The 18,085-nt window shown below is 40.5% G+C and overlaps 1 protein-coding gene across 7 annotated transcripts in view; it reads right to left on the bottom strand.

The window, feature by feature from the left end:
* IQCH (IQ motif containing H) overlaps positions 1-18,085 on the bottom strand; it is a 189,211-nt gene that overhangs the window by 157,066 nt on the left and 14,060 nt on the right. For 6 of the 7 annotated variants that reach the window (XM_047738468.1, XM_047738469.1, XM_047738470.1 and 3 more), the window contains exons 4-5: positions 14,051-14,168; positions 1,085-1,201 (exon numbers count right to left, since the gene is read on the bottom strand). In XM_047738468.1, coding sequence (XP_047594424.1) covers positions 1,085-1,201; positions 14,051-14,168 — 235 coding nt within the window. The remainder of the gene's footprint in view (positions 1-1,084; positions 1,202-14,050; positions 14,169-18,085) is intronic. The other variant, XM_047738471.1, reaches the window with a different exon arrangement.

Here is an 18,085-nt window from a genome sequence, read left to right as displayed (position 1 = left end):
ATTTTTATTTCAAGGGCTTTGGGCTCATGGGAAGCAGATAAAAACCCTTTCACATTATTCATAGTGACATTTTAAATAAAGTTTCAGCAGGAATAAAAATATCTAACTTTCTGGTTATTTCTTAGGCTATAGAAGTATTTCTATGATAAAGTGCACTTAAGCCAAACCTGTTAGAATAACATAAAGCACATAGAAAGAAAGTAAAATATATATTTCAGGGTTACATGAATGAAGTAGGCAGATGAAAATGTCTGTGTGGGAAATTTAGAGGATTAATCCAAGAGACTATTCTGGTTAGAAAGAGTTTTGCAATTTAATTCTAAAATTCATCTTGTTTTTTTTTAGTTTTGATCTCCCCAAACCATACATTTAAGAGCTTTTGAGAGAAACTGAAGGTTAAAAATGTATTTACCAATGTATAGGTGTCCCCTCAGTGGTTGTTTTCAGTATTAGAAATAATCGCAAGGCAAATAATTTCTCAATTAAAATGAAGCACTCCTGTTAAATCTCCTAAGAAAACCCCACAAAACAGTACAGTCCTCGCTTTTGGACACTTAGCAGCCAGTCACTGGCAAATACAGGCACAGTCTCCATTTGATCGTTCTTCCTTCCCATCATTTTGCTCACATAAAGAATGATTCCATGCTTGCTTCAGGTTTAGAATAATATTCTTAAATTTTGTGTACCGGGTGGTCATATGCATTGGAGCCAATTACCGTGCCACTGTTTTCTTTTGCTTTTTCTAGCGGTAACCCCACTATCTAAGAAATAAAATATTTAAAATTTCTCCTTCATTCTTTTTGTTGTTGAATTATTTCATCCTTGTTAAAATTATGATACCGATTATTTAGGAATATCAGATAAAACAAATTTAAACGAGCTACAAATAGATCTTTTAAAAAAAATAGGTTAACATGTTTTTAATCATTTGTAATTATAAACGGAATGAAAGCCACTCCATTTCATCTCCCCAAAACCCTAAGGATCAAAATCTTTGCTTAAAATCTACATTGTAGCTTATAAAATATATGGCTTTTGATTCTTAAAAAAAATTAAGAGCTCATTAAAACAAGTCATTACTTACATACGCTTTTCTCTGATTAATATATGGCAAACTGATCCCATAGTTCGCATTTACAGCAGTTCTGTGGTGGACGTTCTCGGGATCCTGCATGATTTTTACATTCAACCCTATCTTTCGCTGAAACAAAGAAACAATGAAACTTTCATGCTGAATGAACAAAAGTGCTTACTAACATTTTATATCCTCAAAGGAGTGTGAAGTTTTTTGAAAATAATTATATAATATAATAATATAGTTCGTAAGGCAAAAATTATATATATGTACCTATATATATTTGGTTTTATTTAGGCTGCTAATTGGTCTCTTTTATTCATAGAAAAAGAACTTTGTGTAGATTTTCCTCCATGTATCCTATTGTTCATAAAAATATATCCTTGGACACCACTCATTTCCTCCCAAATAATACCAGAAGCCAACCAAGGTAGACAAAGGACCAGAATACCTGGTCTCAGTTTATTTTTAGCTTTCCAGGTCAAGGATTTTGCCAATGAAATCTATACTACAAACACACAGGTAGAGGGCTCCCTTGGTCTGTTAATGTGGCCATTTTCCTCGAGGGACATTTACAGGTGAATCTCACTTTGGACGTGGTGAATTCACCACAACATGTTTATTTACTTCTTCACAGAGATTTTGCTGTCTCTAGGAAAAATGTGTGCTGTCATTAGAAAAAAATGTAAAAGCATGTCATTTGAACCACGTGTTTCTCATTTTAAAGAATTCAAACTAGTTACTGCTGAGATACCTAACTGTAAACCACCAGAGAAGACAGCACAGTGGTGGTGGAAAAGGGGAGAGACCTAGCTGGGTTCCAAACTTCCCCTCCCCTGGACTGCCTGCATGTTACCTTGGGTAAGTCACTTTCCTTCGTTGAAAGTAAGTTTCTTTACTTGCCAAACACAGCAATTGAGGGTCTCTTGAAGAACTACTCACCTCAGGCCCACCCTCTAAACTCCGCCCCTCCCACCCCAACCCACCTCCCCCACCCACACACACACCAAGCCACCTCTCCCCCACCCCCGCCCCGCCCCACCACATACACACACACACACACACACACACACCCTCCGCGGCTTTGGTATTCTATGATTTCAGGCTAAAAGGTAAGTTGACACTTAAGGAATATGACATTACAACCGTTTCTGAGGTCTTGTGACTTTTTATTGTGATATAATTCACATTCCATAAAATTTACACCTTTAAAAGTATGTAAGTCAGTCAGTGGTTTTTAGCATATTCACAAAGTTGTGCAACCATCATCCCTAATTTCAGAACATTTTCATTGGGGTGTCTGGATGGCTCAGTCGTTAAGCGTCTTCCTTCAGCTGAGGTCATGATCCCGGGGTCCTGGGATTGAGCCCTGCATCCGGCTCCCTGCTTGGTGGGAAGCCTGCTTCTCCCCCTCCCACTCCCCCTGCTTGTGTTCCCTCTCTCACTGTGTCTCTTTCTGTCAAATAAATAAAATCTTAAAAAAGAACATTTTCATCACCCCCAAAAGAAACCTCACACCCATTAACAATCACTCACTGTTTGCTCCTCCTTTCAGCCCTTGGCAACTGCTAGTCTACTTTCTGTCTCTTAGATGTGCCCTTTCTGGGCATTTCATATAAATGGAATCCTAAAATACGAGGCTTTTGTGACTTTTTAGAAAGGAGGTGTTGTGAGCAATTAAAAAATTTTTTTTTCCTTTCAATTGAGTGTCTTAGTTCTGGGGGTGATGTGGTACAACAGTTAAAATGGTCATAGACACCGGCAAGATTAGTTTATGATCCAGCTATTTCTTTGATGATAAGCATTCATGAACGGGGCTGTGCCTAAGGTCAGAGTGAAGGGGAAGTCTACAAAGATACCTATGGGATGTGTGCTGTCCAGATAATTTATTTCCTAACACAGGCCCCAAACCTCCCTTTTGTGTGTGTGTGTTTTTTTTTTAATAGCAGTTTTTAAGCTAAATCTCTAAATAACGGCACTCAGCTATCCACTTTATTTAACCCATGCAGGATAGGTTGCAAAGAAAGCATATCTGTTTCCTTCTCCTGGAGGTACATGGGGTTGCAAAAGCAACGTCGTGTCTAATTATTAATGGCTTTCCTTCTGCGGGGAACCCACACTCACAGCACCACTCTGGGGCTTTTGCGTGGAAACTGAATGCCTCTTTTATGGAAATTAATACCTGAACACAATTTTTTCCTTCTTAATTAAACTTTCAGAATAATTTCCACCCCACCAAGGATTAGGAAATTGCTAATATGTATTATATTGACTGGGTGTGGTTTCTTGTAATTAGAGTGCTTTTTAAATGTGAGCCCTGGATACAACGGATGGTAATAGCTTCATCTATCGTGTCTAAGCTTTGTTAAAACTTTTTAATTCTGGGATCATTGGCTCGGTGGACCATAGCAGTTTTCTTAGTTTTATTATGCTCCATCAACTTTGTGTGGCTATGGTACGGGTATAGGGAGGAAATTATCAAGTACAGAATCATTGTTAAAAGTGGCATCGAAATCCAGTTCTCTGCTCATTGTTACATTTCTGTGGCACTGGGCATAGAACTTTATAGACGGGAATCCAAATGTAAATAGAAATCCCAAAGGAATGACAGGTTGTAATTTCAATTATGTATTAGTTGGCTTCTAAAAGCAATAGGAGAGATCCTTTAAAATGATTAATGTTCTAATATTTACTATTCTGGCATCAAAACATGTATATACCAAAATAATAATAACACATGATTAAGTTTCCCTTTTAAAAACATATAAAAGAGGGGCGCCTGGGTGACTCAGTGGGTTAAAGCCTCTGCCTTCTGCTCAGGTCATGATCCCGGGGTCCTGGGATCGAGCCCCACGTCGGGCTCTCTGCTCAGCGGGGAGCCTGCTTCCTCCTCTCTCTCTGTCTGCCTCTCTGCCAACTTGTGATCTCTGTCTGTCAAATAAATAAATAAAATCTTAAAAAAAACATATAAAAGAGACCACCTTTGAATAATATTAATGTATCAAACAGCTTTGGTGTAAATCACTACCAACTACACTCCTAATTTTAATTTGTCTCACAGAGCACCTATAGAACTGTTTAGGAAAATACTTAAAAGCCTGAGCTGCATTATCAAACCCAGTAATAAGATCCTTTCAAGAAAAACGCTTGTCAGTTTAAAAAAGAAAAATGAAATTAATCATTCCGTTAAGCAGAAGAGCGAACCCCAGAAGGTAATTTCTACCAACAGCAAGATAAATATTAAAAATAATTTCAGAAATTTTTCTTGAATCGATCAAGGAAAGGCCACCATTTATTTAATCTATCTTGAGTCACTAAACCATCCAAACTTGGAATTCTCTCCTTTTGATAGTAATTATAAGCGGATATATCAAATGTGACTCTCATTTAGACTTTGGCTTGTAAGAACGAAAGTTATTATCAGAGCCAATTACTGTTTTACCTACATGGCCGCACAGAAGCAGGGAGCTCAATTTTCATCTCATCAGTGATTCTGTGGTATTTATTTTATTACTGTGCCCACAAAGCTATCTAAGAAGGAAATAGCTTATGCTATTAAAACGAGGGTTTAAACATAAGAGGCTAAGGTTTCTTTTCGAAGAAGTTCTGAATTAAAAACACTAGGCACCGTGTCATACCAGCTCCCCAGACATGGGCAGACCATAAAATGACCTACATCTGAGCAGTAGATCCCACACAGAGTAATCAAAATTGAAATGCTTCACAAACGAAGTTGAGATGGGCTATTTACTAAGTTACGGTATTATCAGCATAACATTATTCTCAACAGTGTTTGCCCCAAGTAATGTCTTCTAAAGTGTATATTGCTTAATATCCTATTCCCACTGGTTAAAGACCTCTGCTGTTTAATCTTTTTTTTTTTAAGATTTTATTTATTTATTTGACAGACAAAGATCACAAGTAGGCAGAGAGGCAGGCAGAGAGAGAGGGGGAAACGGGCTCTCTGCTCAGCAGGGCTCGATCCCAGGACCCCAAGATCATGACCTGAGCCGAAGGCAGAGGCTTTAACCCACTGAGCCACCCAGGCACCCTCTGCTGTTTAATCTTAAAACCAGAAAAGAAAAAAGGAAGAATCCAGTCACCTTGAATGCTCTGATTCTTTCAGCCATTATTATATTTAATGGAAAGAACAATAGACTTCAAATCGTGGTTCAAGCCACGTGATCTAGATTTCTCATTTCCAAAGCTGGATAATAATACCTACCTTCATAGGGTTGTTTGTGAGGGAAATGACTAACATCCAGTAAGTATCTTGCAATGACAAAGCAGTACTCAGGAGCTTACTGGCCAAAACATAATCACTGTAATCACTTCAAATATATAAAAACCCGTGCGTTCTTAATGTTTCCCCTTCTTGCGAGGAAACCTACTTGACAAAATTGATACATGAATTTGAAAGTAGATAAAGGAAAAGAATCAAGCATTGATCCTGCTTTTCCTGAAAAATCTATTTTTCAGGTGCACCCAAGAGTCAGGAAGGGACAGTTCTTCGTAGAAGCCAATAAATGCAGAAGGAAGGGTGAATTGTAATAACACTGCTTTGCAATCCCTAAAGAAATAATGTATTTAGGCAAACCTCAGTGGTCTCTAATACCACTAGGGGAATTTTATAAAGGGTAGATTGAGCCAGTAATACTCAGACCCACTGATCAATCTTAACATCTTTAGAGGAGAAAAAGAAATTGCTTCCTGATATCCGATAAGGGGAAGTACAGAGCACCACCTCGGACCTATTTCTCTCCAAAAGATGCTACCTGAATCTGGTCAAGCTTCTCGATAAAACCACCAGTTTACAAGAAATACTAGGGACAGAGGAAAACATAAAATGACACCATGAGATTGCGATCAGCCAAATTCAAACAGTGAAGAGAAACCTATCTGACCAGTGACCTGGTTTCTTTAGCCAGTAAGTGGCATTTTTTTAAATGAGGGGGAAATGTCGTAGATAAAATGAGATGCAAATGTCTTGTGTGGACCTTGTCTACATCCTAATTCAAACATTAGAACAACAACTTTAAGTCAATTGGGGGAAACGGAACAGAGCCTGGGAATTCTATAGTATTAATGCATTGTTAAATGTGTTAGATGTGATAATAGTTACGTTTTTTTTTTAAGTCCTTATCTGAAGTGCTTATGGGTAAAATGATATGATGTCTGGGATTTGCTTCAAAAGACTGCACCAAAAAATGTGGAGGGAAGCGACAAAAGGAGGATTGTAAAATTATGGTAACTCTTCAAGTCGGATGTTGCTTACATGGATTTCCTTCTATATTTTTGAGTCCATTCAAGAAACAATTTCTTTTGTAAAAATTTCTGTCACAAGCCCTCAACCTAACCTAGCTAAGGAGGAAAAGGACAATCAGGCGAAAGTGATAAATAGTGAAAGAATGAGCCGTCAGTGCAGGTCCTTAAAGTCTAGAAGAATTCCTGCAAGAACACGCTATGTGAGCTGGCAGACTAGGACACAGAGATCAGAGACAACTGTACTCGAAACAGATTGGAAAGATGATGTATTGACTGGTTATAACAAAGCCCAGGCATTCGGCATACACCACACTCCAACCCTACCAGAGCATTTTTCTAACCGTCTCTGATGGCACTCTGACTACAGACTCTGAGCTTCCTCTCGCACAGTGATTCATGTGTCTACCACCCAGCACACAGAACCATTAAAATTAAAATATTTGAGGAAATAGCTTACCAGTGATGAAGGGCATTTTTGTGTGTGTGTTCTCATTACTGTATGCCACAGTGACACAGTCATCAGAGGACAGCAGTAGTGTGTGCCAAAGGTGACATTCTGTCCAATTTTTGTGGCACCTGGGCCAATTGCTAATTCTCCGGCTTCCTCCCTTTGCTACAAACTACCCTCATGAGTTGGCAGCCAGGGAATGATGGGTCTTCTGTGTGCCCAGAAGTTAGTATTTCCTGGTAAGCCATGGAGCAAGGCAAGAGAAATTTGGAACGCCACCTTTGAAATGTCACTGAACCATGGGATACCATAAAATAAAATTTGGGGAGTCTTCACAATTACAATTAGTAACAAGTTTTTGGAGAAGGTGCCATGAGTCATAAATATGTAGCTAATTGAATCTTCCCATAGAAAAAATATTCTTAGAAGATACAGTCCTAAGGGCCCATTTTTGATGCCTATTTTTGATAGAAATAGCCCCAAATACCATGCTTAATCTTCTGTCCCATTACCTATAGCTTTTGTACACTGTAAGGTATAAACCTCTTTAAAATGTATGTGTAAACCAATTGAATACTAACCAGTTACAGTAAAACAGTATTGCATATGTTCAGGTATCTTAATGTATTATAAATAATTCTAATGTGGCTTCATAATTGCTACATTAACATTGTTGCAACAAATCAGAAAGTGAAAAAGGTCACTTTAATCAGGTACATTGATTGAGAAGTTTCTCTGGGAAAGTTTGGAAGGACATAGCTGAGGATAATTCTGGGGATAGTTAGGGCCATCTGTGAACCAAATCGGGAGTTTATCCTGCTGTTTTGCTTTTTTTTTTTTTTTTTTTTGTCTTAAATTTCTCTGTGATAAACACAGGAAGGGAGCTTAAGGTTTTTTTTTGTTTTTTTTTTTTTAATAATGGGAAGGAAAGCCAGAACTTTGAGGTCAAACACACCTGCGTTTGAATCCCAGTTCTGCTGTCACTTTGTTTTAAATTAGAATCATCTCCCACCTTCTATTTCCTTATCTATGAAACAGGGATGATAATTCCTTCCCCCCAGGCATTGTGAGGATGAGCTAGGATCTCATCAACATGGCCCACACAGGCTCCTAAATGGTGCCCGCTCTGCTGTTCTTCCCCTTCTACCTCATAGCAGGAAAAGACCCCAGTGGCTTCCCACCTCACTCAGAGAGCATCCGGAAGTCCTCACAATGGTCTACAACATCTGGCCTCTTCCCACTTTTCCTACTTCCCTTCCCCTGCATAGTCCCCTCCAGAAAAATTAAAATTTCTTACTGCCTACAACCCATTGACAAGTCCTTGAGACAGAAAGAGTGACCTTCCTCTAGGACACTTCGCTAAGAGCAAAAGGCAATCTTGGCTTAACATTAGCCTGACCTCCAGGATCCTATAAACCTCCTTTAACATGTAAACTTTCCTTTGGAAACTTCCTTTATCTCTACCACCCAAGATCCATGTTAGCAATCATCTTCCAAGCATATGGCCCACTGATATACATCTGAAGGGTCATGACTAAGGTTTTACTAGACAGTAATAAATGACCTTTTCCTAAAAACAACTAGCCCCTCAAGGTCCTGGAAACCTTGCTTCCAAAATTCCTTTAAGACTTATGCTACCCCTAACCCCCTCCCAACTTGAAAATATATAATGGGCCACCTCTGACAATCCCAGCGCAGCTCTTTCTGCCCACAGGTGCTGTCCCTAGTTTTAATAAAACCACCTCTTTGCCCCGAAGATGTCTTGAGAATTCTCTCTGGACCATTTGCTCCAAACCCCAACATTTCCGCATCACTTGTACTTCTAAGATAGGGTCTTTACGTTTTGTGTTTCCTCTACCTGAAATGCTCTTCCTCCAAATAGCCAAAGACATACCCTCAGATTTCTGCTCAAGTGTTACCTTACAAGGGAGACCATCCAATGCCCCTAGGTTCCTTCCCCGTTTCTCTCACCAACTAACATACTATATATTTACTTTGCAAATCATTTTTTTTTCCCAAATGACTTCCTGACCCCAACTAGAATGTAAATTCCGTGAGAGCAGAGATTTGGCTGATGCCTAAAATGTCTGGTACACAGTGAGTACATAATTAAGGTTGACAAGTATTCATCAGCAAATAATAAGAATTAACACTCGGGCACATATGGGGCACTGTTATAAACATTTACCTACGTTAATTCATTTATCCTTACAGCAGCTCTCTGGGGTGGGGGCTATCCTTATGCCCATTTTGCAGATGAGGAACTGAGGCACAGACAGAAGTTAAGTGACTCGCCAAGGAACAGATAGGACGTGGCGGAGCCAGGCTGTGAACCCATACGTCTAACCATGACGTTGTCCTCTCTTCAGAGCCTACTTTAGGCTGGACACCAATTATAGAAATGAATTGAACTGAGCCTTCCTGCTTTGGATTATTAGAGCCTTAAGAAATAAAATAATCAAATGCAATGAATATAAGCAGATCCGGGTTTGGATAAAGGATCAGTAAAAGTCATTTGAGGATCAATTGGGGAAATTTGATCAGAGTATTTGTTATATTCACGAATTATTGTTCATTTTTTTAGGTATGATAATGTTATTGTGGGCAAGACAGAATGTGCACATTTTTTAAAAAGATTATTTATTTGACAGACAGAGATCACAAGTAGGCAGAGGCAGGCAGAGAGAGAGGAAGGGAAGCAGGCTCCCTGCTGAGCAGAAAGCACGATGCCAGGCTCGATCCCGGGACCCTGAGATCATGACCTGAGCAGAAGGCAGAGGCTTTAACCCACTGAGCCACCCAGGCGCCCCTGAAATGTGCACATTTTTAAAGATGCATGTTAAAGCATTGAGGGGTGAAATGTCATTAAGTCTGTATTTTAAAACCCTTCAATAAAAAGCCATAGGCAATATTTTTTTTAAAGTCACTGCTCTTGGGAGAAGAAAGAACTCACAATGGTTCACTTATTGTGGCGCTCTCTTTTGCCTGCTCTGCTCTACCGTCTCCTGGGCAAAACCTGCCACCCACCACTCAGTAAGGCAAGACTCACAGCAACAGTCTGGGAAGCAGCCCTTACCTGCTCTTTTTCCTGCTTTCATCTCTCACCATAAGATTCCTCAGAATGTCCAAAGTCCTCAAAACTTTCATTTTGATCAAAGTTTGAAAATCACTTTCTCAATTCGATCCAAATTCACAAAATCAGAGCCTTCCCATCTTAGACACATGGCTGCATTGTATTAGATCACAGTATTTTTTTTTTTAAGTTTGTTTGACTGCTAAGGCATCCGTTTTACGGGATTAATAAAGGGAATAGTTCTCAAGCAATGGGATGGGTTTATCTTTCCTGCTCCACAGACATACCAGCTGTACCATGCTTATAAGTAGGCCCTTTGTTCTAAACAGTGTAGGAATTAGCTTGCCAGATATAACAAGAAAATCAAGTACTCTCTTGGCCTATAAATTTTTTCTCCTTCTCTTCTTCCCTCCACTTCCTCCTTTGTTGTTTTTATTTCCAATCCTTTCTTATCTGTTACAAGTACAGATGTGCCTATAGTCCAACGAGCCCCAAAGAGTGGTTGAGCAGGTGCTGATACACTGTGAAAAAAGTTATCACAATATGGCTTTTTTGAAGATAAAAGAAAATCAACGATTCTTTTTCTACAATATTACTAACTCTATTTCCTATGCTGTACTTTTCATCTCTGTGACTTATTTACTTTTTTTTTTTTTTTTTAAGATTTTATTAGAGAGAAGGGGAGAGAGAAAGCATGAGCAGGGGGCAGGGAGAGAGAGGGACGAGCGACTTCCCGCTGAGCAGGGAGCCCGATGCAGGGCTCCATCCTAGGATCCTGGGATCATGACCTGAGCCAAATGCAGGTGCTTACCTAACCCAGGCACCCCGACTTATTACTTTTGATAACAGCAAGTTTGTACTACTTATTCTCCTCTTATCTATTTCAGCCATCCCCCTCCCCTGTGGCAACCACCAGTTTTTATTCTCTCTATTTAAGAGTCTGGTATTTGTTCAGTTGTTTGGTTTTTCAGATTCCACATGTGAGTGAAATTAAACAGTATCTGCCTTTCTCAGTCTGACTTATTTCACTTGGCATAACGCCCTCGAGGTCCATCTATGTTGTCACAAATGGCACGATCTCATTCTTGTTTAGGAATGAGTAATATTCCACTGTGTGTGTGTGTGTGTGTGTGTGTGTGTGTGTGTGTGTGTGTCCATGTGTCCATTCTTCTTTATCCATTCATATATCAGTGGACACTTGGGCTGTTTACATATCTTGGCTATTATAAATAATGTTGCAATAAACATAGGGAGGCATGTATCTTTTTGAATGAGTGTTGTCATTTTCTTTAGGTAAATACCCAATAGTGGAATTACTAGATCATATGGTAGTTCTATTTTTAATTGTTTGAGGAACCTCCATAGAGCCTTCCACAGAGGCTGTACCAATATACATTCCCACCAACAGTGCACCAGGCTTCCCTTTCTTCCACATCCTCCCCAACACTGGTTGTTTCTTATCTTTTTGATTCTAGCCATTCTGATAGGTGTAAGGTGATATCTCATTGTGGTTTTGATTTGCATTTCCCTGATGATGAGTGATGTTGATCATTTCTGCATGTGTTGCTGGTCATCTCTATGTCTTCTTTGATAAAATGACTATTCAGGCACTCTTCCCATTTTTAAATGTTTTTATGGAATGCCCCCTTTTTTTTAGTGTTTAGTTGTATAAGTTCTTTATATAATTTGGATATTAACATCTTAACATTTGCAAATATCTTTTCCCATTCAGTAGGTTGCCTTAGTGTTTTACTGATGGTTTCCTTTGCTGTGCAAAACGTTTTTATTCTGGTGTAATCCAAATAGCTTATTTCTGCTTTTGTTTCCCTTGCCTAGGGGACATATCTAGGAAAATATTGCTAAGGTTGATGTCGAAGAGATTACTTGCCGGGTTTCTTCTAGAAGTTATATGGTTTCAGGTCTCATATTTAGGTCATTAATCCATTTTGAATTTATTTTTGTGTGTGGTATGAGAGCCTAGTTTCATTCTTTTGCATGTAGCTGTCCAGAGAATTCTTAATTATGGCTTTTAATTATAATCGAGCAACTCCTAATGGTTTGTCATGTAAGTTTTTGGTGTGAAATGGAATTCCAAAAATCGTTAGCTACTTTGGAGAAAGAAAGCTGAAAGAAGCAACTGGGGTTTACCTAGTTGAGCAGGTTGGCAGTGGGCAATTAAAGGTGGTAATATCCCAGTCGGATTTCACTGCTACTTAATAGTACAAGCTTTTAAGTTGGTGTAGTAGGCTTGCAGGAACAGCTGGCAAAACAGCACTGTTTGTCATTGAGTTTACAATGCAAAATTAGGACTATCTTGTGTGTCAGCGGTTATGCATTTTTAAGCAGATGTCACGGATATTAGAAATAAAACAACAATAGGGATCTAGGCCCTGGAGGTAAAGCCAGGGTAGGAAACAGTCCGTGCTCCTTTTAAATGAAGCTCACCCATGCTCTCAGTATTTAAAAGAGCTCTGGGGTTATATTCAACACATAAGATTTATTATCGTTGTGATCATTTGCCAGGATGCAAAACTCTTTCAGGAAAATAAATTTCTGGGCCATAGTTTTATTTTTTTCTGGAATAATAATAACAGCTATACATTCTAAATAGTCCTAATATCAGATATGTTGTTTCATTCTCCTCACAAACCAGAGAGCTCTAATCTTCCACTTGGGAACACTAGTGACCCTCCTGAGATTCTTGAGGGGAAAAAAAAAATTTCACAGTTAGCAGAGACTTAATAGGAAAGGAGGTGTGAGACCTTTAAGCTCCCTTTCTCATGACATTCTGTTTTATTTTCAGGAGAGCCTTTATTATTAGCTGGTATTTTCTTGTCGATGATCTGTCTCCCCCAGTGAGAACATAAGCTCTGAGAGTAGGGACCTGGCATCATTCGTCCCCATGTGCCTCCAAAGGTGTTTGGCAATGACAGTGCCAAAATACTCCACAGACAGTGGCCGAGCAGACTCAGGGTATGAAGGGCAGTGTGGAAGGTAGGAGCGTGCTGCTTTGGGAAGGTCGTGGAGCCAAGACTGACTGACTGCACAGGGGAGTGGGCATCGTGGTTTCATTTCTTCATTCAACAAACCTTTATTGAGAGTCCCCTGGCAACATACAGCAGTGAACAGACTGACACGGCTCCCGCCCTCATTAAACTTCTATTCTACTGGGAGAACAGACATTTAAAAAAAAATCTAGTTACAGATCTTGTCAGGTGTGATCGAAGAAAAACACGGCTAACACCGTTCTAATAAGGGCACTGTGTGATGGCTGCACGGCTTGGGTGAATACACGAAAATCCACTCAAGTCCACTTAAAAAGGGTGAATTCGATGGTCTATTAATTATACCCCAACAAAGCTATTATCTGAAAAGGGGTACCGCAGTGGTTATCCCTGTGTTTCTGGTTCCATGGTCCTGCCTCTGACTTTGACTGGCTGTGTCCTCCTGGACAATTTCTCTAACATTTCTATACCTTGGCTTCTTCATCAGTGAAATGAAAACAATAATAGCACGCCCTCTAGGATCGTTCTGAAGGTGGGTCTAGTTAGTGTTCCCGAAGCACTGACAGGAGGTGAGCTGTTCCCACTTCTGGGGAGTCGGGGAGGGAACAGGAATCCAATTGCAAGAACACCCAGCAGGCAAAATCAGTAACCTCTTGAGCTCTAGCCCTTGCCCCCTGGAAACTTCCCTTGGAGGGCTCTGTTCAGAAATCTAGCTTTGCCCAGTGGCAGCAGCGTAGCCGTTGGTTTATCTGAGGCATGATTATTGGCTAATTTAGAAATGCAAAGGCACTGTATCTTGGTATATTTTGCTTTCTGAAGAAAGCTCTTGTGTGGTAGAAACTCACAGTGTCACGAACATATCTGAAAAAACAGTGGCATGTTCTCTCATTTCAAACACAAAGTAAATTTGCTGCCTTTACTCTGGAAAGTTTTTTTTATTCCTAAAACAGCTTTACTGAGACATAATTCACATACCTTAAATTTACCCTTCTAAAGTGTACAGTTCAATGGTGTTCAGGAGAGCCATGGAGTTGGGCAATCATTGCCACTCTCAAATTCCAGAACATTTCACCATCCCAAAAAGACACTTGAGATGCCTCAGATGTCCTTCCCCAGTCCCCCTTCCCCCCAGCCTCCCCAGTCACTCATCCCCTTTCTGTCTTTATGGATATCTCTGTTCCTACCTTTATTCTTGGAAAGGCATGTGGAAATGTTCTGTGCTGTCTTTGGGGTTGCCAAAGTCTACCCTCAGATTCTAGAGGGAAAATAAATGATTTCTGATCAATTACAGTTGGAAGCAACCTAAGTTTAAGAAAAGAAAGAAAAAGAAAATTTAAAATAGAATTTATCTTCACAACTTCACAAATTGGTAATTTTAAAACAATGCTTCCTAGTTAATTTGGATTTTACAGGAAATATTCCATTGTTAATTACAGTGAACTAGACTGACTTTAGCATTTTTACCACTAGAAACCTGCACTTGTTTTATTAAGCATAAGAACTTGAGTCTGATAATGACCACTATTGCACGTAAAAAAGGTCTATTTCTGGCTGAGGTTATATGACCCACAACTGACCAGATTACTACACTATAAAACATTCTTGGGAGAAAAAAATACAACATGCTGTGTTTTGTTTTGTAAAGCCAAATCACAGATTATCACAATGTTAAAGTAGTTCAAAATGCTGGTCTCTAAGCAGTTAGCACTTCTAGTCTTTAAACTTCTGCTATTTTATAGAACTGCCAAGACTTAAGGATCAAAGGCTGGTTAAAGGTCTTCCTTATTAAGCAGTGGGCAGCTCCATGGGCGAGCAGCACAAAAACAAAATAAGATTATAAGAATGACTGTGTGTGGAATGTAGGTCTTAAAACTTTTCATCGGAAAGCAAATCCCCATTCTTTAAAATGGTCAACATAATTAAGATCAGTTAAACTCAACCACAGTGACTCAATCTCTTGACTCTACTGTGATGCCCACGTCCATGAAATTATCATGAAAAAGCAGTTTGTGGGCTCCTGGTTTCACTTCAACATGTAAAGAGCTTGGAAGGTATTGGGAGGATGGGAGTGATTTAAAAAAAAAAAAAAAAGCTGAACAAATTGAAAAGCAATTCTTCTTAGATCAATCAGAGAATCAAGGTTACAGGGAAAACTACTGCCCTGAAAACTGGAGAGACAGACAGAGTCAGACAGACACACAGACCTGGATAAAGCTCCAGAGAGGAAGTCTATCGCTGGCGCTGGTATTGGCAAGAACAGTTAGCCCCCACCTACCAGATTGCCAGAGGCTCAGTGTGCCTTAGCTTGAGTGTTATAAGCCCTGAGGGGCCAAGGCTTGGTGGAACAGAGGGAGGCCTACTTTCCTGAGTTTTACCTCTACGACCCCCACCATGTTCTCGCTATGAGGTCTGAAGAAAATCCCTTCCTGCCTCTAGCAGTGGGGAGAGAAAAGAAACCGGTTCAAACTACTCCCAGAGAATTCTGTTCTTTGTTCTGTTCTTTGTATTAAAGGCCAGCTCCTGGGACGCCTGGGTGGCTCAGTGGGTTAAAGCCTCTGCCTTCAGCTCAGGTCATGATCCCAGGGTCCTGGGATTGAGCCCCGCATGGGGCTCTCCGCTCAGCAGTCTGCCTGCTTCCTCCTCTTTCTCTCTGCCTGCCTCTCTGCCTGCTTGTGATCTCTGTCTGTCAAATAAATAAAATATTTTTTAAAAAAATAATAAAGGCCAGCTCTCAAGGAAAATTATCCTCTGACCTGAGGAAGGGCAATTAGCTATTAGCTAACTCCAGCCCCTTCCAGTCTTCCTGTCTCACCTATGAGGTGCCATAACCAAGAAAAACTTGTGAAGGTAACTGTCTGGGGTTTTTCCTGGGGGCACAGACCCACAGGAAGATGGGTGGCCTGATCAAGGAGTGGTGAGTGCTTCTCCCAGCACACTTCATCTACAGGTGTCTATATTTCCTAGAAGTACAACTGCTAAATTTAAAAAATGACAATTTTCAAAAGCTTCTCGCACCCGTTGAAAAATTGCCTTTAAGGACTTCAGGCCAACTTATCCCTTCAGTAGTAGAACTAAAGCAATCCCATCCTACTGCCACCTCATCAGCCCTGAGTGTGAGGGTGGTATAAATGATCTGGTTGTGCTAATCGGAAAAGAAAAAATAGTAATATATGGTTTACTTTGCATTTCCCTGGCTTCCCTGTAAGAGTAAATATATTTCACATATTTGCTGCTTATCTGTATTTCTATCTCTCTGATATGTAAGTTGTTTTTGTTTTTTGTATTGGCAGGAGCTCTTTTTTTTTTTTTTTAAGATTTTATTTGTTTATTTGACAGGCAGAGATCACAAGTAGGCAGAGAGGCAGGTGGAAAGAGGGGTGGGGGGAAGCAGGCTCCCTGCCCAGCAGAGGGCCCGATGCAGGGCTCGATCCCAGGACCCTGAGATCTTGACCTGAGCTGAAGGCAGAGGCTTAACTCACTGAGCCACCCAGGCACCCCTCTTTTTTTTTTTTTTTAAGAATATTAGCAATTTTTGTGTCCTATCTGCTGCACGTTTTCCCAGTTTGTTTTTCATTTTATGCTGCTTTTTAAAAAATTATTTCTTGTTTAAAAAAATTTCAAACCCACGGAGAAATGGAAAGAACAGTTAGCCTCCCCTACCCTTCCCACAGACCACTGAGTGTTCTGTCTTGTTCCCCGGGCTCTATCTCTCCCTGTGACTAGGTTGTAGTCACAGTCTACCCAAGCGGAATATACGTACTACAGTGTAACCGCCCACAACAGATGGGCTCCGGGATGTCTCATCAACTGAGGAAAATGGACCTTGTGATGGCCACTCACAATGCAGTACAAACCTCTTTTTCCCCCTCTCACTGGTGCTCACTGTGATCTATTTGCTTTGTTCTTGCTTCCCCTTCTCAAGCCCTCACACAACAGAATACACAATGAAGATTTCTGCGGGTTCTGATCTTGTGGGTACAGACAGTAGTCACCCTCCCAGTGTCACCGACAAAGCGTGGTCGTTAAGAGTTGTGTGAGCCCTTATCACGAGCAATAAAATCTGTGAAAGCCAATCATGTGAGAGGAAGAACCACACTTTGACATGGAAGTATCGCTGTCAAAGTGGGATAGTAGTGGAACCTATTTTGAAAACAATACAAAAGCTCTTTGAGCTCTTTGGAGCAAATAGGCCACTCTTGAGAATGTCCTCATCCTTGTTTTCTGCATGCCGGCTGGGGAAATCTTGCATCTTCTGGCATCCATTGTTACCCACTTTGTGTCCCTCCTGGTTTTTATTTCTACTGGACAAAATGACCAGATTTTCCCTTCTTGCTGGAAAGAAAATCATCTTCTGAGAAAACTAGGCTTCTTGATTTAGAGGCAGCCATGGCGTGGGAGACTGCTTGATCACAGATAGCTGACCGGCCTTGAGTCTGGGCCTCACCACCAACGACGAGGGTGACCCGGGCTTGCTGGGATCCTTAGTATGCACATCTTCAAAAGGAAAGGATTAAAAAACCCGTGCCTCATAGGGTAGCATAAAGTCCTTTGCAAACTGTCAAGTGTTAGGAAGCTATTGGCGACAATGATGAAATTCACAATAACGATGAAAATGAAGATGATGGTGATTGTATCTGGTCAGTTCTAAATTATGTTTTAAGGTATACCGAGGGACGGTCCTCCTTTGAAATGAACTCTCCTGATTTCCTGGGTTTCCATGGATGGGGTGAAGCCCCATGTGTCTGAACAGTATTGATTCTCTGTCACTCATAGCAACTGTGCTTGCTGTCAAAGGAGCAACGGGGATCCGCGGTCCTTATTACGGCACCCCTCTCAGATGGAGCTGCTACTCTGGACTCCTGGGCCTCTGACACACCCTACAGCACACTCACAGTTTAAGCAGACAATGGCAGTCCCACCGGCCTGCCGGCCAGGTCCCACTTCTGGCTCATTCCTAGTGCAAAAGGTTTACTCCAGCCCTTCACAGCAATGGGGTAGCTGAATTTCCAGGACCAGGCTCTTGATCATATAGAGGCAGACCCTCTATGTGGCCAAAAGAATACTGATTCCAGGGAGTTATGCTTGTCCTGGGGATTCCAAGGGCAAATTATTTGCATTAGGAATAACCAGGAGTCTTCGTTAAAATGCCAATTCCAGGACCATCTGGGAGCCAGCAAAAAAGGATTTGGAAACCAAAGTTTAAGAACCATTGTTCTAGA

The sequence above is a fragment of the Lutra lutra genome, chromosome 7 (assembly GCF_902655055.1).
Source record: "Lutra lutra chromosome 7, mLutLut1.2, whole genome shotgun sequence".
NCBI lineage: Eukaryota > Metazoa > Chordata > Mammalia > Carnivora > Mustelidae > Lutra > Lutra lutra.
The sequence above is the reverse complement of the archived record's forward strand: the minus strand, read 5'-3'. Positions and strand labels throughout refer to the sequence as shown.